This window comes from Pseudopipra pipra, chromosome 1 (assembly GCF_036250125.1).
Source record: "Pseudopipra pipra isolate bDixPip1 chromosome 1, bDixPip1.hap1, whole genome shotgun sequence".
NCBI classification, from domain to species: domain Eukaryota; kingdom Metazoa; phylum Chordata; class Aves; order Passeriformes; family Pipridae; genus Pseudopipra; species Pseudopipra pipra.
This window is the reverse complement of record NC_087549.1, coordinates 19,824,827-19,848,228: the sequence shown is the minus strand read 5'-3', so window position 1 is coordinate 19,848,228 and position 23,402 is coordinate 19,824,827. Positions and strand designations below refer to the sequence as shown.

Below are 23,402 nucleotides of genomic sequence, written 5' to 3'. Positions count from 1 at the left end.
TTTCCTTTTACAGTCATTTCACCTCATTCATATTTAAAGAGTCTCCATAGATAGGATATAGAAATAAACTAAAAGCTTTCAGTATGATTGTGATGAAGTGGGAAGATCCATTGAGAACTGGTAAATCAAGAAAAAGGAAAAGTAATTACAATGTATTGAGCATCTTCCTTTATTCCCATCCAATTGATTCAAACATTTACAGCATGCCAGAAGCAAAGGAAATGTAATAATTCTGTCATAGCACTGATATTTTCTTTGAGAATATTGAAAAATACAAAATAGGGCATTTTCCAGTTAGGAGCAAGTTTTTCAGCAAGCTTTGTTGATTTTAATTATCATATGGTAGAGCTTTTAAAAGATACTATAATCTACATTTCAGATTTTGAGCACATCCCCAGGCTAATTCTCTCTTCAGACTCTCTACTGCCACAGGTTCTCACGTAGATGGAGGAACCAGGCTCTCTTCCTGTCCTGCTTCCAGAAGGTTTGGCTGGTGTGTCTAAACAATCCTTATTAGTGTCATAGCTATTACTGAGCTCTTTCAGCACAGTGTAATTGAGCCCATTAGTAATTACGGTTCAACACAAATGTGTCCTCAGGACAGCTACCCTTCCTATAAATCTTTTGGTTAAAATCAGTTTTCAACCATGCTTTCCTGGTGTTGACATATGATCTGTGCTGTTTGAGTACTTGGAGAAAAACTCAGGCTCTGGCTGTCTAACTTCAGCTGGAAAGTTGTCTTCCTCAAAGCCTCCTCACACCCTTGTTTTCTGTCAAACGCCCTATTACCTGAGAAATCTTTCATACTGCAACCTGTTTCCTCTGATTTTTGCTGTATTTACAGAAAGTTTTGTAGTTCCAAAGTGGCTTATCTCATCTTGAACACAATCATTGCCTGATTGCAGGAAAAGAAGTGCCTGATAAGCTTTTTCCTTCCTAACAAAGTACAAATGTTGACAAATGATAATTGAAGTTGTAATTACTGAAGAAAGGATAACTTACTGGAAACCCGAATTTTGCTTTTCATAGAAATGCAGAAGGAAGTACATCTGTTAGAACAGAAACTCCTTTTCTTATAAATCATATACTTTACCATTTAGTGTTGTTTTTTATATTTTGCTTCATTAGTTGTATGCTGTGTTCACCTGCAACAACTTAAATAATAAGTTGCTGCAATCATTATACCAGACCTACTTCAAAACTTATAATGAATCAGTTTAAGATTTTTTTTAAAAAATATATAACCACAGAAAATTTCTTTTGTTTTTCACTCGTTGCACACAAATAGTGGTATTGTGCTGTGTTTGCTATCATCAGTAAGAAAATGCTTTTCTTTTACTTTTGCACTAACCATATTTCTTTGAAAATGTCATACAGCTAATCCTCTGATTTTATTCATGAATGTTGGGGTCAAAAAATTTCTGTATAGGTCAGAAGAAAAGCAGGATCCAACCTTTCCATTTTTAACACTGGGAGCTCTCTTTTTACTAATGGTATAACATTATTTATAAATAAACATTTAACTTCTCCATATTTGAGTTATCTTCTTCCTTCTGACCAGAACTGTCATGAGCTGCAACTTCCAGTTGGTAGACTGTGTAATCTCTCCTTGCTTGTTTCCACAAAGAATAATTTATTTAAAACTGACAGAGGGCAGATTTAGGTTAGCTATTAGGAAGAAAATCTTCACCATGAGGATGGTGAGGCTCTGGTTGCCCAGAGAAGTTGTGAATGCCTCATCCCTGGAAGTGTTTAAGGCCAGGTTGGATGGGGCTTTGATCAGCCTGGTCTAGTGGAAGGCGACCCTGCCCATGGCAGAAGACATGGAAGTAAATGGTCTTTAGGGTGCCTTCCAACCCAAACCATTCTATGATTCCATGATTATAATTTACTTCAGTCAGACAAGCCAAATAAACTAAACAAAAAACCCACCACCACAACTACAAAACCACAAAAACAACAAAAAATCCCCACAAAAATAAAACACACAAAAAAATTTCCTAACAGAAGTTATAATGTGCTGGTATGAACCTTTCCATCTCTCCAATCTCACTTTGTCATCATCCTTAGTCTGGGTCCTTCCCAGGATAGCTCAGCTTATAATCATCTTCTCTCTGTGCTCTTGGATATCCTGCAATTCAGGGCCCTACTGAGAAAGAAAGAGGAGCATTATTTTAATGGTGGTACTGCTTGGGAGTACTCTCCTTGCAGAGGTTCCCAGGAGTCTACTGGCAGAGAAGGATTGTCACAGGGGGGTCAGACTTAATTTTTCAGACCATGTATACCCTTTTCTGTTCTTTCTCTTTTCTTTCTTCTTCTTGCAAAACAAGAAGGGCCACTACCCCTTTCCACATCCATGCATAACTACAGCTTTTTGCCCTAACTAGCTGGGATAGATAGGCTGCTGGATAATGCATGTTCTCAGTTCCTAAGAGGTTAAGGCTCAAAACTTCTTTTCTTTTACACCTCCAAGGAGATGAACTATGCAGTTAACCATCTAATAGGTAGAGAACTGCCAATGTTTTTGTAGCTTATATGGGCTATGGCTGTCTGGGAAGGTAGCATGTCCTGTAAAGTTACAGGGCAGATGGGAACCCATAACATTGCATATTAATGTCTCATGAAATTCTATTTCCATAATTCTACAAACACGTGTGTTGAGGTTTGTTTTACAATGCTCTGTGGGTTTCATTCTGTGCCTTCCCCTTTGTTTTACTACTTCTTCTTCCTCAAAACACTCTATTTCTGTACTGGTTTTTGTATAATATACTTGCTGTGCACAAGAACTAACTTTGTTGCATTAACCACTTCCCCCCTCATAATTTCTTTTAATTTAAAGAAGGCATTCTTTAGTTAAACCATGTGAAAGTAAGAAAACAGAGGACAGAAAATTCAGTCTTTCGTAAGAAGTAGGCAACATAAAGGCTTTCTAAAGAACTCTGGCAAGTATTGTCTTGTAAACCTCAGGCTGCATTATTTTTTCTTGTTCTTTTTCTTTTTTTTCCCCCCTTTTTTGTCAGAAGGAACTTTCTTATTAATCATTAACAGTTCCCAAGGATCCAAGACTGGAAAATAATACTTTACTGTAAGTTTCAATCAAATAAGCAAAGTTATAAACTCCTTCAAAGTAACTGAGGGGTACAGATGGAAATGCCAGACTTATGTTATATGCTTTGATAGATACATTATAAATCCTACTTCCATTATTCTAAGATAAGATTGCTATCCAGTTGCTGTTCCTTGGCTACATTATTTTTTTCCTTATCTCCCTGATTCTATTCATAGCATACAGTAAGAAATTTTTTAGTAATGTATCAGATTTCCTGGTAAGATATGGTCCAGCAAATGCTGTTATTATGTTTTTTCTTTTTTTTTCCGTGTAACCTTTTTCCTTTATCACTTTGTCAGTCTTTGCTGTTTGAGCATCTTCACTGAAGCAATGCTGGCTCCAGTTATCTGGAATAGCATATATTATGGAAAAATTAGGTTGGAATTGTTTGATATTTCATTACAGTGTAACTATTTGGGGCAAAACCTTTTTGTGGCACATCCTATTTGTTTTTCATTTCCTTGGACTCTTTTAAAAGAGTCAATTCTTATGTCCAGTGTATTTTTGCTTTGCTGAAAAAGATAATAGGATATTGAGTGAATATTTCAATGAAAACACAAAGGAAAAAAAGGAATGAAAATCAGTTACCAATGCACGAATAGCTTGGGTTCACTTTAAGCTGAAAATTATCTGGAACCCACTTCTGGGAAATGCGCCTTGTGAATATCCCCAGGTGTTCCCCTCACCTGCTGTGAGTGTACACAGCATCTTCAGCCTGAGAACTTGCTGTGCTCTTCCCGGTCCATTCCCATAGTTGTGGCTCAGCAGAGAATATTTCCCCTCTCAGTTTTTCTGGAATAGCCTCTTGTACAATCTCTAGCCAGTCTAAGAGTGTCAAAGTGATACCACATATCTCAGGGGGTTTTAATAGTACATTTTTTCTAAGCAGCATGATTTTGAAATGAGTTAGAGCAGGAATAGATGAGCAGCTGGAGGGTGGGAATGCTCAAATCAGGGACTAACATCAGTCCAAAACAAGGTACATGACTGCACCAGGCAAAACTCCAGCCCAAAAATATGTGTCCATGAATCTGCTCCTCAGTTCAGGCTGTGGAGTGAAGAGCAGGAATCCCACAGGCAGCCATGAGCCCACAAGCATTTATTTCCAAATAAGGTTGTTGTTACAGATCTCTTAATTCAGGATCTCACAGAGGCTGCATCCTGCTTTTTAGAAGAGCTAGTTGGGCAGGTGCAGCTCCTCATTATAATGGCGAAACTGCTACCAGTGCTTTTTTAAACTTTGATTTTATGTTCCTTTTGAAATGCCTATTCTCTGTGCATTTGGAGGTAGCAGCTGTAGCTGGCTGCATAATTTGTTGGAAGTGGCATCTCCTACATGGAAGAGGTTATGAAACATAAACAAAGTAAAGTACCTTATAATAGTGAAGAGAGGCATTTCCAGCTTCCACTGAAAGAAGGATGTGATAAATCTGTGCCTTGGGTAGTCACTTCTTGATATCTGTTAGGCACTCAATCAAGACTCCATAGAGAGATATAAAGATCTCATTTTCTTGGGACCAAGTCAGAAGCATTTATGTAGCCATCAATGGAAATCATTCAGCTGAAAATTCCTCTCTAAACTGCTTTCCTGGAGACTTTTAGGAACCTTCCCCAGCTCAACTTACAGGAATAGTTCTCTAAAGCAAACATCCCGTAAGTGTTTTCATAAAACTCAAACAAAACCTTTGTATCATATAAAGATTAGTTTCAGCTGCCAGCACTACATAAAACCTTTACCCAAGCTCAGCAGTGTTTGGATTGGGTTTTTCACTGAGGCCCCTCAGAACCGAGGTTCTGCAACCCTGATTCAGTATGAGAACCTTTTACTCATAGCTGCTGTGTTGCTGGCTCCAGACATACTGCCCATCCAGTGGAGCTCTGCTCACTGGGAGTAACAACCCACTGTCATTATTTCATTTCCTCAGATACTTAGAAAATAAAATGCAATTGTCTTATTTTAATCTAAATTTCTGCTGTAGCAGTAAACCAGAAACAATAATTAAAGCCATGACTCAAAAACAAGGGCAAAAATATTTACAAATGCTGATCTTTGTTTCTTTCCTGCCTCTCTGGAAGCCAGCCACAAGGAAGGACTATTAGTTGTTAGCAGGTCTTCCTTAGGCAGGAGCAGGCAAAGCAGAATACAGAGTGATTTCAATGCGACACGGGGCTCAGAGCTATGAACTTGCTTTGTTCTTGCCACTCACAGATGCCACAAAAGGAAGCAACTTTCAGCATCCTAAAGAAAAACCCAAAGAAACATGCATCCAGCGTGCATGTTACAGTAGTTGAAGCACAGTGTTATGCAAACTGCATTAATCTCAGCATCATTATATGTTGAAATGCATTAAGGAACTAACAGAACAGTAGGATCTCAAGCAGTGACATTTTTAATACTTTTTATGTGCAAGCAAGTTTTGCTAGTCATTCTGTAGGGATTAAGGAAAATGGGAAGAGAGGTCAGAAATGCACTAATTTTGAAACCATCCTTACTTTTTCAGTGCAGGCGGAGGCATCTGTACAGCACTGGCAGACAGCAGAAGAAAGAAACAATAGCCATTACTGTACTGTTGTTCAAATATGTAAACTGTCAGTTCCTCCCATTTCACAGTGGCCAGTAGATGACAACAACAGCAGGGAAATCCAGGAACTAGGCAGCCCCAGCAGCTGATATTAGCTAGAGGTAATATTCCCCCAACAGAGGCTTGTGCTATAGTTTGTGGCCCTGTGGCCTCGGCCACCATCAGCCAGCAGGCATCCACCTTGGTCTCAGAAAATGTGGTTGAACAGTTGTACTGACACAACAGTTTAAGAGAGTGTGCTATGAGGGGGTCACTAAAATATTCTGCTCTAAAAGAACTGCCCCAAACCCCCCATTGACACCAGCACAAGTGGTTGCAGATACAGTCTGACTGTATACAGATGGGGACAGGAAAGCCAAAGCTCACTTGGAGCTGAATCAGGTGAGGCAGGTGAAAACCAGCACAAAGATCTGTCAACAGCAAAAGAAAGACATGGGGAAATGTAGGTCCACTGTGAATGGCAGAAGGGGTCCTGGTGGTGACAAAGGACACAGAAAAGCCCAAAAAACTAAATATCTTCAGTTCTGCCTTTACTTGGAAGACTAGTCTTCAGGAATCCCAAGCCTTTGAGACAAGAACAAGTCTGGAGCAAAGAAGACTTACCCTTGGTGGAGATGGATCAGGTTAGGGAACATTTAACCAAGTAAGTCCGTGGGATGTGATGGGAGGCACACAGGGGTGCTGAGGGTGCTGGCTGATGTCACTGTGAAACCACTCTTGATTGTCCTTGAAATGTCATGGGGCCTGGGAAAGGTTCCTGAAGAGTGGAAGAAAGCAAATGTTATTCCCATCTTCAACAAAACTAAGGAGGAGGATCCAGGGAACTGGTCAGCCTCACTTTGATCCCTGGGAAGGTGACAAAGAAACCAATCCTATAAACCATTTGCATTGAGTATTCAGCATGTATTTACAAAGGGAAATTCATTCTTACTCAACGTGACAGCCTACAATGAGGTGACTAGCTTGACAGATGAGGGGAGAACAGTGGATGCTGTTTACCTCGCCTTCAGAAAGGCTTTCCACTCTGTCCCTGGTAATATTCTCATAGACAAGCTGACAAACTGTGGGGTAGATATATGGACAAGGAGGTAGATTGGAAACTGGATGGACTACTGGGCCCGGGGATCAGCAACACAAAGTTCAGCTATACAGAGTTCACTAGTGGTGTGTCCCAGGGATTGCTACTGGGGTCAATCCTGTATAACATCTTCATTAATGACCTGTGTACCCTCAGGAGCTTTGCAGATGACAGTAACCTAGGAGGAGTGTCTGATACTCCACATAGTTGGGCTGCCATTCAGATTGGCCTCAGAGGCTGGAGAAATGAAAATAGGAATCTCAACTGTCACAGAATGGTTGAGGTCAGAAGGGACCTCTGGAGGTCATCTGCTCTGGAGGCTTGGTCTAACTTAATATGCGCTTACCTGCATCCCTTTACAGAAATTTCCCTTAGTTAATAAGATGAAGGATATGTTCTGCTAAAAAATCATTTCATCCATTCCTCCTATACTAGTCAGAGACTTTTTCCCGTTATTGATGGTTCACTGTATCTAATTATACCCTTACATTATGCATAATTTAGATGCTATGAACTTTGTGCTATGTTCATCTTTCTGTCTGCCAGCTTTCTGAATTTGTTCAGTAGCTGCTTTTGAAAGAGCAGGATTATGGCTGCTCTGTGGAAGCAAAACCTGGTGTTAGCAGTGAGTCAGTGAGACCTGCTACTTCAGTGCTATCAGTACCTGCTGGAAAACCAGCTCTCTGGAAAATTTACATGCAGGGACATTTCAACCAAGGGCAAATAATGTGTGTGCCAGCACTCCGGTAGTTGCTGATTGGACTCTACAAATGTAGAGTCCAAGGGCAGAACTGAGACTGGTGTACAGCTCTGGATCTTCGAAATCAGAGTCTAAATGAAAGTCAGTCTCCAATTTAGAATTTCTTAGGAGTAGTAGGTAGCATCTCTGCAATGGACCCTACCACCTATGACATTTCTGAGAAAAGCAATAGATACATTTTAGTCAAAAAATGGATCTGGAAGGTTAAACATAAACAGTAAAACCATAATTGCGAGTTAGTTCTGAAAGTGCATGAAAAGAGGCAGTTTTTCATGAAGGATATTATTGAAAAGGTATCATAGGTGTGTAACACTCCTCATACTCTTTTTGTTGCTGTTGTCCCTGTGAAGCTGTGTATCAGCATTTAATTCCCTTTGAGTCTGTTGTCCTCTTTATCGGATGATCCTGATGACAACTGAATAAAAGGACTGACTGCTTCAATGGGTCAATCCAATAATTGGCAGGATGTATGTGACCCATTTCAAGTAGGGAGTATGGGTTTCCAAAATTATCTTTCTCCTCTGTACACAAAAATATGCATGCAAACTGTACTCTCTGCAGAAACAAAGAGTTGATTAAAAATAAAACTTTTAAGTGCCAAAGTTAAAGCAAAAGGTCTTCCACATAACAGTTCTACCCTCCTGTATATCAGTTATTTTTATTGTACATAATTTGAGTGTCTTTGTTGTATATTTAAGGTAGGTCTTATTCTAAGGGCCATATTCTGACAGATTGTTTAAAAAATATTTTTACAGATCTCAGTAGGAACATTTGATAGGGTAAAAATGATTAAAGCTTTAAATTTATTTGGGTACTGAATTGCTGCTAGTTTGAATGGGAAGTACCAAAATAGCTAAAATGTTCTAGACCTAAGGCATTATTCAAAATAAAATTAAATCTTTGAAATTTGGGTCCTGAACTCATTTGCTGATATCTATTACTCTGCCAGAAAAAAAGGTGGAAAGTGGCACTTGCAAATTATATACTATTTTGGTCTTGTGCATAAGTTACTTCCTCATGAATCTTTGTCAAACCCAGAACAATTTCAAAATTGTAGTGTGACTGACTCACTGAGGGAGGGTATGGGAAACAAATTACTCATGTGAATTTTTTTACTAGTGCCCATCTTGGTTCCTCACCAAAGTCAAGAGACACACAGCGCTGTAAAGAACCTTCAAATGCTTTACAAGAGTGCCTGTAAGTAACACTTTAAGGTTAATATCAAGGAACTTGGGATAGTAATCATGTACTAAGTTAGCTGTTCTAAGGTAAAAGGACTTGCTTTATGTTAATTATTGTCACCTGGAGGGTGTATTCTTAAAGTTCATGAAACAATTTAGTCCTAAGCTCTTCCAAAACTATGACTATGCAACGTTATTCTGTGTAGGAAAAGGGACTGTGTAGTCTCTCATGTTTCTGTCCATCCCTCACACTGGAATTTTATATGTTTTGTAGAGTTGTTTTTGGCAGTAGGGGAACTACCATTCGGGTTTCCCAAACTGTGCCTCCATTCCTGCTGGTGCTTTAAGGGAAGAATATGCCTGTGAGTTTGTTGCATCACAGCTTTCTAACACAGCCCATAGTGATATGAGAAAATTTGATATCTTGTTCTATGTCCCTTCCATAACTATCCATTTTCTACAGCTGCCCATAACACATTTTCTGTTTCTTGCTCTGAGTGCCCAGCTTAGACAAATATAACCTGCTAGCAACGAAGAAACAAAGGAATAGCTTCATCTCACATGGCTTTGGATAGCTTTGTCTGAGTAATCCAGACACTTTTCATAGTTGAGCTAGAGAAAAAGGTCTTCTAGAATGCAATCCATCCATTTTGGGGGTGGACTTCTAAAACAGGTCTGAAATATGATTCTGGGGGACTGCCCTTTTCTCCTCATTGACATATAGACAGCTCAGATGTGGACATCACAGACTGGCTTGGGTTGGAAGAGCCTTTTAAAGATCATCTTGTCCAACCTCCAGTGCTATAGACATCTGATATTAGATGACATCTAATCAATTTGTAGCATCCTAAAGACTTGTTAATATATTACAGTGTTCACAATTTTCCTGAGCCATCTATTTTCAATACATGAAGAAAAAGAGGTCTCAATCTGTTGCTATTTTTCCTTGTTTGGTTGGTTTTTCCCGTGTATAAATTGTTGTTTTGTTTGCGTTGTTGTGTTATTTAGTATTTCAAGTCCCTATGGATACATATATGATTAGACATTTTAGCCATTGCTTCTGTTTAATGTGTTTAGTACCATTTACTTTTCTTCATCCTGCAGTTAAAAGCAAATAATGTGAACATGAGAAATGATGAGGGGACAGTTACAGTAACATTGATGGATTTTTGGTTGGGCTTTTATTTCTCTGTTGAATGTCCTGCATTGACCAAAGGAAACAATGTAAGACTCCCTCCTGTATTTTTTCCTCTTACTAAACTGTAGTTCAGCATTGGATTTTTTGACGGTATCCAAAAAAGGGAAGTAATTCTCTTACATTTCAATGTAACAGATCCAGGCTAGAAAAGAAGACTGCTGAAACTGCCAAAAAAGGAAATACTTGTTTTTGTATTCTTATTGTGTGCTTTCGCTTCTTTAATTCCTGTATAAAATCCCAGCAGGATTTATGAGGCAAAGATCATTGAAGCTTTAGCATCAATGGCATATAAGTTTCCAATTTAACCTAAAGTCTCTCTTAATAAGACTTTATTTTTATATATAAGAATCCTGCACAACATGGAGGGCCAAGGGCCTGCCAAACTGCCATACTCCTCCTGAGATCATCTGTGCAGAGAAAAGTTGTGTCAGACTTTGTGCAAGGGCACAAAAACTGGATGGTACTACTCAGTCCTAATTCAATGGCTTGTAGTCCTACAGCTTTGTCTGAGTCAGGTCTGTATCAAAATAGAAAGTAGACTTAGGTATCTGACTCTGTTTATCATGCTTTGTGAAATCAGCTGTGCCTCTATTAAAAAGAAGTTAACTATTTAGTAAATCCCATTCTTTTACTCACTATACACTTTTAGGACACACCTGCTTCTTCCATTAATATTAATAATTGGCGAGGTGTTGGCATGGGTGACTAATTCATACACTAGAAATGTAGGCCTGCTGATCATGTCTAAGCAAGCAGTAGCCTGGGTAGAGAATGTTTCACAGATGCTTCCCACAAATGTTAGGCCTTTTGATCTATGGCAGTTGGACTAGATGATCGCTGTTGGCCCCTTCCAACTCAATTTATTCTATTCTATTCTATTCTATTCTATTCTATTCTATTCTATTCTATTCTATTCTATTCTATTCTATTCTATTCTATTCTATTCTAATGTAGCAAGCCATCAGCAGCTGCACAGTGAGCAAGGGACTAGGACAGGATCAAACTGGCAGTAAGGACAGCCACAACTTTTTGGACGATGAATACAGAGGAGTATCCATAGAAGGCAGGGAAGAAATCATACATGGTATGTACATATACTGTATAAAAATTACATAGCTCTAGCACAGAGCTCATGGCTGAGCTGGAAAGACATTATCTAGGGACTCCTGATCTTATACACTTATATTCTGCTTACTCAAATCTATAGCCACATCTGACATATCACAAGCAGGATCATAAAAGTGCTTTTAAATTGTTCTCTTTTATTTCAAAATGAAAATAGAAAAATACCTCTTAATTATGTTACTTTACCTTCAGTACATCACAAGCCTTAAGAATTATGGCCCAATCTCCTTGCTGAAGAGGCTCTTTTTGAGAATTTGTTTTTATAATTACTGCTGCCAGCATGCCATATGGTAGATTAATACCATGCTTCCAGAGTGGCGTAAGTATTTCCTAGAGAGGGAAACTAAGGCATAGAGAGGTTCTCCTTGGACCTTACAAAAAATCAGATTCGGAAGCAGAACTAGAGCAAAGAGTTCCCAGCTCCCCTCTGTGGGAGTTTCTCATCATGAGAAACTATGGTGGAAAGAAAGTGGTACTTGAGAGCAAGAAACTGCTTTCCAAGAATAATTCTTTCCTTATGCTACATAAATAATGGTAACAGCCCCCACATTAGTTCATGTTGCAGGACAGAAGAAAATGTACCTTGCTTCAGACTGCAATTGAAATGAAGGTTTTGTTCTTGTCAACCTCCTGTTAGAATTTATAACTGCACCTAACAGCTTCAGGAGAGCTTTTGTGATTTATGTTTTTAAGAAGGATCATTCCAGAAAGCTCTCAAGGTTTACTATTTCTTTGAGCACTGAATTAGCCTCCTTAGTGGAGCCAAAGATTTATTTCTACCTTTGAGCCACAGTGTCATTTTCCTTTCCCAAGCATTCGCAGCTGTTTAAGTGCCTGCTAATACAAGAAATTTCAGCCTCTACATTTTTTGTATGTTTAGAGTTTTCATCCTTTGAGTGATTCTCCTTTGCTGAATGCTGAATATCTATGCCTGTTGCTGATGTCTTATGTGGGAAAACCTGGGCGTCAGACAAGCCACCGAGATGCACACTTTTACCTGGGAAAGTCTGAGCTCAGAGATGGGCTCTGGAGGGGATGGGAATACTTCCTTCCCAATCTTCAGTGAACATACAGAGACACCTGAGTATCCATGCCACAGGCTTGGAAGTCCACTGGGTCCTTACAATGCCTTTTCTGCTTTAAAGCTCTGGATTAGTGCCGGTTAGGGACAAACCTGCCATGTATGTTCTGAGTACTGCAGAGATCTCGTGTAACAGCATTGAGTCTGCCCAGTAAATGACACTTTTTGATTCTTTTCAAGTTTTGTCCATATTTTGCAAGTCTCCAGCCTCCCAGTCCGGAAGTATGGCTTTTGTTAATTTTAAGGCTTTGTTCTTGACTCTCTCCAATTCTTAGATTCAGTCATGCCAAACTCCCAGTCACATATTGCAGCCATTTACTGAATGCTTATAAGCATTAACCCCAATACACTATACCAACACATAGAAATGCAAAACCTCTGCTTGATAACAACTGCGAAATCGGTGCTGATCAAGAAAACTCAAAATGTGTTATTTTCCCACATGGATGTTTTTGCATAGTATTACAGAAATGCTACCCTTTCTGCATTTTACTCTTCTATGGCTTAAATCAAGAACAGAATGCCAGACATATTCACTGTACAAAGCAATTTTTCTTAGATCTAGAAAGAAGTTGTGGTGGCACATGCTGTTTAGCGACCCAATCTAGGAACTACAAGCTTTGCTGACAGGGTTTGCTGGCTGTTAGATCTGGTTCTGCTTGACTCCAGGATCATGAATATCTCCTTTTTGATTATGTTTCCTAAAAATGTCTTTTACTAGAAAGAGGACAAAGCAGACCATCCACATAAGCAGAGGATATCTCATGGCAAAGCCACCAATGACAAAACTAGTAGCTAATTACAATGAGTAGAAGGGGAAAATGGTGCTGTGAATGCTAGCAGAATTCATAAAGTTAGTAAAATACAATGTATGTACAAAATCATAGTTTAGTTTCTGGCTATGTGCTGTGTTCAAGCTAAGCAAAATTCAAAGTAATATCTTCAGGAGGTATCTTGTGAAGACAACTGTTCTGTATTGAAGATAAACTTACAACTGTTTATTTTATTTAATTAACATCTTATTTGTTCTACTATGTTAAAAGGCTGATATGCATATAAATTGAATCTTTGGATAAATAGCACTATTAATATTATATTGTAAAAGAAGAAGGAAAGATGTGAGCACTGGACTGTCTTCAATCAAACTGAATTGAATCACAGAAATATCCTGTAATTTACATAACGGGCATGTTGGTAGTCAGATGAGATGGTGACAAACATAAGCTATTAGGGTTAAAAAGTGTTAAAAGTGTATAAAACATAAAATTACAGAATGTGTAAAATTGGAAGGAACCATAGTGAGTCATCATGTGGTCCAACCTCTCTGTTGAAGCAGGGTCATCCTAGAGCACATTGCACAGGATTGCATCCAGATGGTTCTTGAGTATCTCCAGTGAGGGAGACCCCACAGCCTCTCTGGGCAATCTGTTCCAGCGCATGGGCACCCGTAAAGAAGGAATGATTCCTGAGGCACACTTTCTTCCCTCTGTATTAACCTACCTCCGTCTGAAAAAGCAGAGCTTCACTCCCCATCCCCGGGCAGTGTGCACAGGCTGCTTCACCCATTCTTTCCTCCCTGGCAGCTGCTCTGGCTGCTCCCCATGAATCAAGCCATGTTCTCCTTCATTGGGGTACCAATGGGAAGATTCCATGCTTCCCTCTGTCCCTTCCTGGTGCCCCTACAAGGCAGGGAGCACTGGGTGCTACAGGAGACTTGCATCCCTCTCATACACGCTCACGCGCACACGTAAATATGAACCATTATGTCTATATAGCTAATCGAAGTGTGCAAAATACAAAAGAAAAAAGAAAACCATTTAGAGTCATCTCTTTAGTGTTTGTATGTGTAATATCAAGGACAAATATTTGGATTTCACGTGTGGAGGTTCGGCCCCACATAAGTCAGACCTGCATTTTTTGCAGTGTGGAGAAGTACAGTTAAAACTGTGAAGCCAGTTAAAAGCAAATTATTGTCAATAGCATGATCCTGTAACTAACAGTATTTTTCTTCTTTCCTTTTAGTTTGAGCTATCACAGTGTCAGCAACAACCAGGAGAAAATGCGAACATTTGTCTCAATAGCCCAGAACACATGGGAAATTTTTATATCTGAAAGGAAGCCTGGCTGGAAGTCTTGGATGAAGCTTTTTGGAGTTTGCTTTGCAGTTGGCTTCCTCTCCAGCTTTCTTTTTTTCCTTGGCATGCACTTCTCCCTGGCACACCACTCTTTGGGTCCCTTACTGATTTCTGGATTCATCTGGATCTTGTTTTCTATCATGCTCTTCTGTTTCAAGCACCTGCGCTGTTTTAGTGTCCTGTTCCTTTTTTCCTGTGGACTGAAAAATGGCAGGAACGCTCTTATTACTGCTGGCACAGGTGTCATGGTGGCCAACAACATCCAAAATATTTTTCACAACCTAAAGGTTCTGGCAGACACCATAACCTGTCATTTGAAGCATGAGCAATTTGCCTTGATAAAATATTATGTTGAGGCAGTGAAATGGATTTACGAGTCAGCCAAGCTTTCCACTGTACTACCTAAAGATATAGTGATCTTAAAGCATGAATTCACATCATCTTATTCGATTTCAGATGATGCATTAAAAAAAGAGCTAAATGACACAAAGCAAGAAATCCAGAGAGTTGCTAACCAGATATATTTTATGCTGACTATACTGCCCTACATAGGCCAGAAAGTGTTGCCTGTCACTGGGATTTTTCTAGTTTCTTTTGGAACTGGCCTCTTTATCAAAAAATTTTTGGGTTCTCACAGTACCAAATTTAAAAATACTTATATCACAAAAGAGTTCATTGCATTTGATGAGCACCAAAAGCAACAGCAAAAACCATGTCTTTTGCCACTTAACAGAAAAGAAAGAAAAGATTATGTGACAATCCCATCTTTCTGCTTCACAAGAAAAGACAGGAAAAAAATGCTGTATTTTTTTCTCCCTGTAATTATTAATCTTTGCATATGGCTTCTGTTTGCTGCAGTAGACTATTTGTTTTACTGGTTAATTATTTCTGTGAATAAATATCTCCAAGAAGTACCGGATCTAGAGATTCAACTCAGCCTCTCTCAGAATGTAAGTACTTATCAGTACTGTACATTTCTTAGTTTAGTGTTGAAAAATTTCCCTTCATCTTCAGCAGCTGCAAGAGCAGACATATAGCCAATGAGCCATCAGTTCTTTCATGGAATATCATTCATTTCAAAAAGGGACATTGCCGTTACAGATACATATGTTGGATGGAACCAGACAGTTTTCTGCACTTTCCAGAGCACTATCAATTTTCTAGAGAATGGTAAATATTAGAAGGACTTTCCTTCTTCCATTTATATATATGAAGAAAACCAGAAGCTTAAAATGGGACACTCGCAATGCTGATATTTGTGAAGCACCACTTTTATAGTCAAAAGTCACTGTGACACTGATGCAATAGATGCCTACCTTTCTTTAGCTGAGTAGTGTGAGGAACTAGTCAGTTGTATGCGTGGTGCATGCACACAAAATAATAGCACATTACTGAAATCTCAAGGTTCTTCTAGCAGGAGCAGCAGTGGCATAGAGAATCATAGAGTAATTAGGTTGTAAGGTAAGTCTGGAGGCCATCTAGACCAACCTCTTGCTCAAAACAAGGACAATTTCAGAGGCAGATCAGGTTGCTCAGGGTCTTGTCTGAATACTCCTAAAGGTGGAGATTCCGCCACTGGAATGTGTGACCCATGTGGTGCTTTTAGTGCAAAGGAAAGCTGTCCAGTTCGATAGCTTGCAAGATCAGGCTTAAAACACTTTCTGAAAGTATATAACCCTTTGATACTTTCAAGATAAAAAGGTTTCAAGGAAATGCTTGACTGTTAGTACAATATGGTATATGCTCTTTCTTCTATAATTTTTTCTCAGCATTTTCTGTTACCTCTTAGATCTCATAATAATGAGTATTCATTCCCATTTTTCTCCATCCCCTAAAAATTAATCAGTTTCACAGAGTAAGATTATTAAGGTGAACAATGCAATAAGTGCATTGCTTGAAATCACAAGCATACATAACAGGACGTACAATATTTGGCAGAGAGATTCTTTGTCACTTTTCCATATGTAACATATTGAACCTCTGAGCTTCTTCAGCCAGGCCACATTTTCTATGACACACTGCTAAACCACTGCAGGTTCAGCTTAGACAGTGTTGTGGCAGATTGGTTGCCCCAGTGTGTCATGGGATGTTCATCTGGTTGGGACTGTGTCATGAAGGGGAGAGGGGATATAGTGCACAGCATCCTTGAGGAAGGAGAGCACTTCCAGCAAATGTGAGCTACAAATGAAACCAGCTGGAATGAAGTCAAGCTGCTGGTGAAATTCTGTCAATATTTTGTATTGTATATCAAAATATCAAACTCTTCCATGGAATAAAAATTAAATTATTGACTAGTTTTACCTTAGCAAAGAACAGAAAAATTTGGTATCTGTATGGCAGTCATAAGCCAAATGTTCACAGACTGTTTCAGTGAAAAAACATCTTTCCTAGGGGATGGAGGCCACGAACTTCTAATTATTACCTTTCTAATTGTTACCTGAACCTTCTTTAAGGAAGGTAGATGTAAAAGCCATTGGATTAACTGTAACTGTGCAATCCACACACATATAACAAATCAGATCCATCCTGCAGATTTCAGATTCTTGTGCAAAAGCAAAGAGGATTTAATCATCTGGTCAGTCTGTCTAATGTGAAATATGTTGAGGAGACTGATTGTTACATGTGCTAAGGGAGTTTTATACTTCATGTGAACCCTACTGCTGCACAGCAGCTGTGATCTAACATCAGCAGCCCAGCTTGTGATATGGTTCTGGTCCCCTGGGGGTCCTTGAGAGAGTAAGGGTTCAGAAGAGCTAGCTGATATTAAAAAATCACCTACTCCAATCTCAAGAGTTATTCATCCCAACTAAATCAAGCAAAGGCAGTGGGATGCCAGCATGGGTGAGCAAGGAGCTCCTGAAAAAAGCTCAAACATTAAAAAAGAAGCATAGAGGAGGTGAAAGAAGGGACAGCTGTTCCAGGAGGAATATAGATACACTTTCTATTGCAGAAGGATGGGGGCAGGAGAGCCAAAGCTCACCTGGAGCTGAATCAGGTGAGGCAGGTGAAAGGCAGCACAGAGGGCTTCTACAGGTCCATTAGCAGCAAAAGAAAGACATGGGGAAATGTAGGTCCACTGTGAGTAGCAGGAGGAGTCCTGATGGCAATAAAAGACACAGAAAAGCCTAAGGTACTGAATGTCATCTTCTGTTCTTCCTTTACTTGAAATCCCAGGCCTTTGAGATAAAAGCAAATCTGGAGCAAGGAAGACTTACCCTTGGCTGAGAAGGATCAGGTTAGGGAACATTTAACCAAGTAAATTCATGGGACGTGATGGGAAACACCCATGGGTGCTGAGGATGCTGGATGATATCACTGTGAGACCACTCTTGATTGTCTTTGAAATGTCATGGGGCCTGAGAAAGGTTCCTGAAAAGTGGAAGAAAGCAAATGTTATTCCCATCTTCAGCAAGAGTAAGAAGGAGGATTCAGGAAACTAAAATTGGGTCAGCCTCACCTTGATACCTGGGAAGGTAACAGAGAATATAATCATGGAGGCCATTTGCATACACGTGAAGGTTAGGGAACATATTAAGAGTATTAAGAATGGATTTATAAAGGCTAAATCTTCTTGACCAATCTAACAACCTATGATACAAACACTGGGTTGCTGGATGAAGGGAGAACAGTGGATGCTGATTGTGCATTTATGAAGTTTTCCTGTGCTGGAACACTGGAAGACAACATCCTTTTGACAAACTGATGAAGTGTGGGATAGGTAAATGGAGAGTGACGTGAACTGAAAATTGGCTGACCTGTTGGACTCAAAAGGTTCTGGCTAGTGGTACAAAGTCACTTCTGATGTCCTCCAGGAGTAGACACGGGATCCTGCGTTGTTTAACCTCTTCATTAAAGGTCTGCACAAAGGAACAGATTGTAGTCACACAAGCCTGCAGACAATATAAAACAGGGAAGAGTGTCTGAAACACCAGTGGATTGTGCTGTCATTCAGGGCGACTTGAAAAGGCTATAGAACTGGGCCAAGAGGAACCTCACAACGTTCAGCAAAGCAACATGCCATGTCTTACAGTCCTTAGAGAGAAATAACTCCATGCACTATACATATTGGGAACTAACTGGCAGGAGGCGGCCTTGCAGAAAAAGGCCCTGAAAGTTCTGATGGACACCAAGTTGACCACAAGTCTGCAATGTGCCCTTATGGCAAAGAAAGTACTGCCTTGGGCTGCAAGATTGAGCATTGCCAGCATTGCCAGCAAGCTCTGGGAGGTGATCCTTCCCTGCTGCTTAGCACTGGTGAGACCCAGTAAAAGAGGGGCATATACTGGAGTGAGAAGTCAAAGAAAGGGTCAAAAAGATGATTAAAGGACTGAAGTATCTGTCACATGAGTTGAGGCTGGGGCTGCTCAGTCTGAAGGAGAGGTGGCTCAGGGAGGTCTCAGTGTACAAAAATATCTGATGGGGGGTTGGGTGTAAGAAAGAGGAGTCAGACTATGGAAGAATTTCCTCACTGAAAGAGTTGTCAAGAACCGGACCAGGCTGCCCAGGGAAGTAATGGAGTCACCATCCATTCAAGAAACAACTTGATGTGACATTTAGTGCTATGGTCTAGTTGATATTCTGGTGTTTGGTCACGTTGGACTCAGTGATCTTGGAGGTCTTTTCCAACCTTAATGATTCTATGATTCTGTGACCCTTCTCATGTGCTGGGAGAAGAGGAAATTGGCAGAAAATAAAGGAAATAATTTTTTTATTTACTCTTCAGGTGATCAAACAATAGAACAAGTTTCTGAGACAGGGTGTGAAGGCTCTATCCCTGGAGATATTAAAAACCCAATTGAGCACAACCCTAAGCAACCAGTTGTAACCTCACTATTCACTGTGTACTGCTGTGTGTGGTTTTGCCTGTGTTTCTATCCTTCGTACCTTGAGGGCAGCCTCTTATCATGGCCTGCCTTGGGTCTGACCCCAGACAGGGCAAAGAAGGAGCTTAGTCCCACTACCCATGGACAGAAGGCCTGAGCCTGACCATGTCATGGGTCTTGTACTATGAATTTGCTCTCTTTGTGTTCACTGTTCACTCCTGTGGAAAGCTGGTTGACTCCCCAAAAACAGAAAATGATGCTATCATCAGACTTTTTCTAGTTCCCCAAGGAAGGCTAGTTACATTAAAATGTAAAATTCAATCTCAACAGATTTGTCATAACAAGCCTCAGGGCTACTGATCTCAGGGAGTCAAGGAAGCTGGGTCAGCAGGACAGACTGAACAACTTCCTGAGATGTTTATTAATTAGCATGAACAACGTTCTTTGTGCACTGGTACCCCTCTTTCATATTGAGTCCCTAATGCAGTTGGTTCAGTTTAGGAATAAAAGGTACTGAGATAGATTCAAACAGGGTAATGTTCAGGAAAGTCTAACAGGCTGAAAATGGGTAGCATGCTTTGGGAACCTTATTTTTCCAATGAGCATCTAGCAGACGTGCCTGGCCTCTGTAGAGTGATTAGAAGAGCTACAAGGCAGACCTACACATCTCCCTGACGTGGTCAGAAAAGAGGGCTGGGTGACTCAGTGTCCCAGCAGTGTTCCTACAGGCAGAGCAGAATGTTGCCTGCTGGTATGAAATACTGATCCCAGCAGCATATCTAATTTACTCTCTCTCATTCAGCATTTCAGTCCACAAGCAGTGAAAGTCATCAGGTCTTCTAAGCAAAGGTGCCTACTGGAGGAAGAGAGGTGGTTTTGTTTGCCTGATAACCTTGTGGTCAGAGCACCTGCCTGGGTTGGTGTGGAAACACTGCTGATCACATGCTGAGACACAACCAAAGGGATGGTAACACTCTGCTCTGCAGTTTTACCCTGGAGGAAGGACCCTCCAGCAGAGGATCTGACCAGAGTCGTGAGAGTCGGAAAATAGTAAACCATTATAACCAGATTAGTTAAATATTTCTCTATCAGAGCCACTGAGAAGATAAGTTCTTAACAGTCCAAAATATGAATATGTGACAGTCTCCCAAGAGAAATGGTGAAAATACAGTCTGAAACATTTCTAAATAGCTAATAAATATACTGTTATGAGCACACCATATACAGATGCTAGATGGACTAGATGACTTATGTTCCTTTGTAAATCTGAATGTCCAGTAGCAGAAATATTAAGAAAGGAGGCAATCAGTACCATAATCAACTTTTTTTCCCCCTTTTCTTGTGCAGAGGAATGAGATTATTATTCATATCGCAAAGCATATTGCAAAGACTGATTCTTTCAAGATCCCTTTGTTTAAGCGTGACTGCATCCCTCATCCAGAGCTTGCTCTCTCCACGGCATGGATCCACCTCGGGGTCATCATCTTCTTCTTAATAACTTTTGGATTATTCTCTGGCCTCCTGACCCAGCTTAAAATACTCGTGTCAACTTCCTTTTATCCTGATGCTGCGATGAAACGGATACATCATTTGCATGCAAAATTACTCAAGAAAAGAGCAAAGGTACAAGAGAAAACTGTGAAGAACATGTTTGCTAGAAGGGTAAGTCATCAGCTCTAGGGAGAAAAATAAATCTTTCTCTTACAGGGCGGTAGCCAGATCCAGGAAATACTTAATAACTTGTTAACTTCAATTATTTATTAGCACATAATTGACTTTCCCCAGTGGTGTCCTGCTCAGGGGGCAGAGACAAGTTACCTAATACTGAGATTAGATCATCTAATTGTTTTGTTCTGTCCTTCAACACACATACCTCAGACATGACATCAGTACATGCAAATGACTGTGTGCTGGTAAGAAAATACTTCTCAGATTCAGAGTTCTCCAGAGGAGAAACTTCATTTTCATGAACATATGAAAAGCACAAAGAGTATTCCTGTGACACAGATAGCAAGTGTTAGGCAGCAAGAGCAGCCTCTAAATGTTGAGAAAGATGTTCACTTAATGCTTAGAAAAACAGAAGGTGATATGTTTCTTTTTAAAACACAGTATGATTGCAAATACCATTAGAAAACAGAACTTTTCTGCCTGCAAGAACATTTATCTTGTATCTATATGTATATATAGACTAATGGAAATAGCAAACACACATTTACCTATGGCAAGTCCAGATAGATAGCTGCAGATACATATAGTTTGTTTAGGTTTCATTTTTTTACAGCCTTCAATAGTGACTATACAAGATATTAGTGTTTGGGTGATCTCTAACTCAGTAACACTATGATCATATTTCTTTCTTTTCAGGTCAGTTTTTGGTTTCCAATACTCAAGGCAACAGAGGCAGTGAGGAAGAAAGAAAGGAGTGTGGCAAAATGACAACATGGTGTGAAAAAGACCGAGTGAATCTTTGGATATGGCTGAAATGCTTTAGCTCCACAGGGACCTGCATTTTGCACCATCTTTCCTATGGAATGTCAATTTTAAAATGTAAAAATATCAAACTCAAAGCCTGAGAATGAGTATTTTTGAAAAGTGTTAAAAAGAAGCCATTGTAGATACTGTGCAGTTCATCACAGATTGCTCTGGATTGCATTAACACTCGTTTTTCAACCTTGGGTCTGCATTATCTGGTACTTTACGAATTCATGGAGAATCTGTTCTTCTATCTAAAAGCAATCAAACAGTTTGGACCTTTTAGAACTACAGCACAAACCTCTTTGGGTTGAGCTAACAGAAGATGTAATGACAGCAGCAGGTTTGTCTTCTTTATTTTGCCAGAGACTGAAGACAGAAGACACAGCAGAGGCTGTCTATTTCCTTCTGCATGGACAAGAACCAGGCCTTAGGTGTTTCTAGTAATTTCTATCTATTTCCCAACTCTCAACTGCCACAAATCCTTCAGCCTGGTTCTTTGCCATCCCTAGCTCCCAGTCTCCTACCTAGTCTCCTACCCAGAATTCCTCGCTTGGTCTTAGTCTCCTACTTCCACATATCCATAGACTGTATCACTAATTCAGATTGTACCATATCTTTGATGATCATGAGAGAGGTGATGTAACATAGAAGCGAGAATGCTCACTCACGAGAGCTAGAATACAGAGGAATCAGGTGGTGTGGGTGCAGGTGAGATGGCTTTGAAGTGTAGGAGATATAAGTAAAGGTGAATGTTTCGAATCTTGAAATCTGAGGAAGCTTGCATAAGTGGCAAAAATGGGCTTAATTACATTGCCTAATTCACCATTGCCTTCAGTGAAATAAAACTGAGCCAATACTGAAGTGCAATACTCAGTGCTTCACCTGTTCAACTGACATTGGTGATGTGACCTTCATATGACACAGGAGCAAATATAAAAACCCTAAAGACACAGGAACGACTGACAAAGTACTAGAGATTTAATGTAGAGCTAAATTTAATGTAGAGCTAAAAATCTATCCAGCAGGCAGTGTACTCTTGATTTTCAGCCACAGCCAGCTCCTTTTTTTAGGTTACATAACAGGAAATTCTACTCTGTTCCTCTATAATACATGCGTGGTGGCAGGACAGCCATTGATCAATGTCTCTGTTATCTGAATGAATAAAGAATGACTTAAAACTGTCTAGCAAGCGTCAGAAGTTATTTTCCACCTAAAAAACTGAAAAACACCAAGTCTGTTTTTCTTTGGGCCTTCCAAAGCTTCACTCTTCCATGGATACAGGTGGTTCAGATTGCTGGTGTGACAACAGTTTGTCTCTAGAAAATGGTGCTCAATCAAAGCATTACTGAGGGTTGTGCTGAATGCCTCCAAGAGGCTTGAGTATATCCTTTTTTGCTGAAGTGGGACAGCTCTGGATAGTAGAAGGGTGTCTGTTTGTATCTCAGGTACTACTGTCAAGGACCAGTAGCAAGAAGCATTCTGGTGAAAGAAAAGCAATTAGAAGGTTGCCCTAAATTTGGATTTACAGACTAGCTATCCAGGTACTATTGACAAGAGGATACACTCTTGTCATTGCAGATTAAAGGGGAAGAGTTAAATGTCAGCAAGAACTGAGCATTTTAGTCAGAGTTCTGGCAAGTTCATTGCTGGCAGGAGTTAGATGTGCTCCTTTCAGTCCCAAAGGACAGGCTGGTGAGAAGCCCAAATCTCCTACTGAACACTATGCCCAAAGGTTGGGGCAAGTCTGAATAAAAGTACTACTACAAAACACCACCTGCTTCACATGGCATCAGGAGGGAAAATTTGTTTTGGAGTCTCTTGCCTTTCCTGTTTGATGGTGTTGCCACCCAGCATA

At 39.9% G+C, this 23,402-nt stretch overlaps 1 protein-coding gene across 1 annotated transcript; it reads left to right on the top strand.

Annotated features, from left to right (window-relative positions):
- Window positions 1-14,091: 14,091 nt before the first annotated feature.
- DCSTAMP (dendrocyte expressed seven transmembrane protein) lies at window positions 14,092-22,713 on the top strand. Its single transcript, XM_064646970.1, has 3 exons — window positions 14,092-15,199; window positions 20,420-20,734; window positions 21,437-22,713. The coding sequence occupies exons 1-3, from the start codon at window positions 14,174-14,176 to the stop codon at window positions 21,506-21,508; spliced, it is 1,413 nt and encodes a 470-aa protein (XP_064503040.1). The 5' UTR covers window positions 14,092-14,173; the 3' UTR covers window positions 21,509-22,713.
- Window positions 22,714-23,402: the final 689 nt, after the last annotated feature.

What these genes read in the sequence shown, in the direction of transcription:
- DCSTAMP (XM_064646970.1), top strand. Translation starts at nt 14,174, where the DNA reads ATGCGAACATTTGTCTCAATAGCCCAGAACACATGGGAAATTTTTATA. An exon ending in AACTCAGCCTCTCTCAGAAT is followed by an intron (nt 15,200 to 20,419) that starts GTAAGTACTTAT and finishes TTTCTTGTGCAG; the next exon opens with AGGAATGAGATTATTATTCA. An exon ending in AGAACATGTTTGCTAGAAGG is followed by an intron (nt 20,735 to 21,436) that starts GTAAGTCATCAG and finishes CTTTCTTTTCAG; the next exon opens with GTCAGTTTTTGGTTTCCAAT.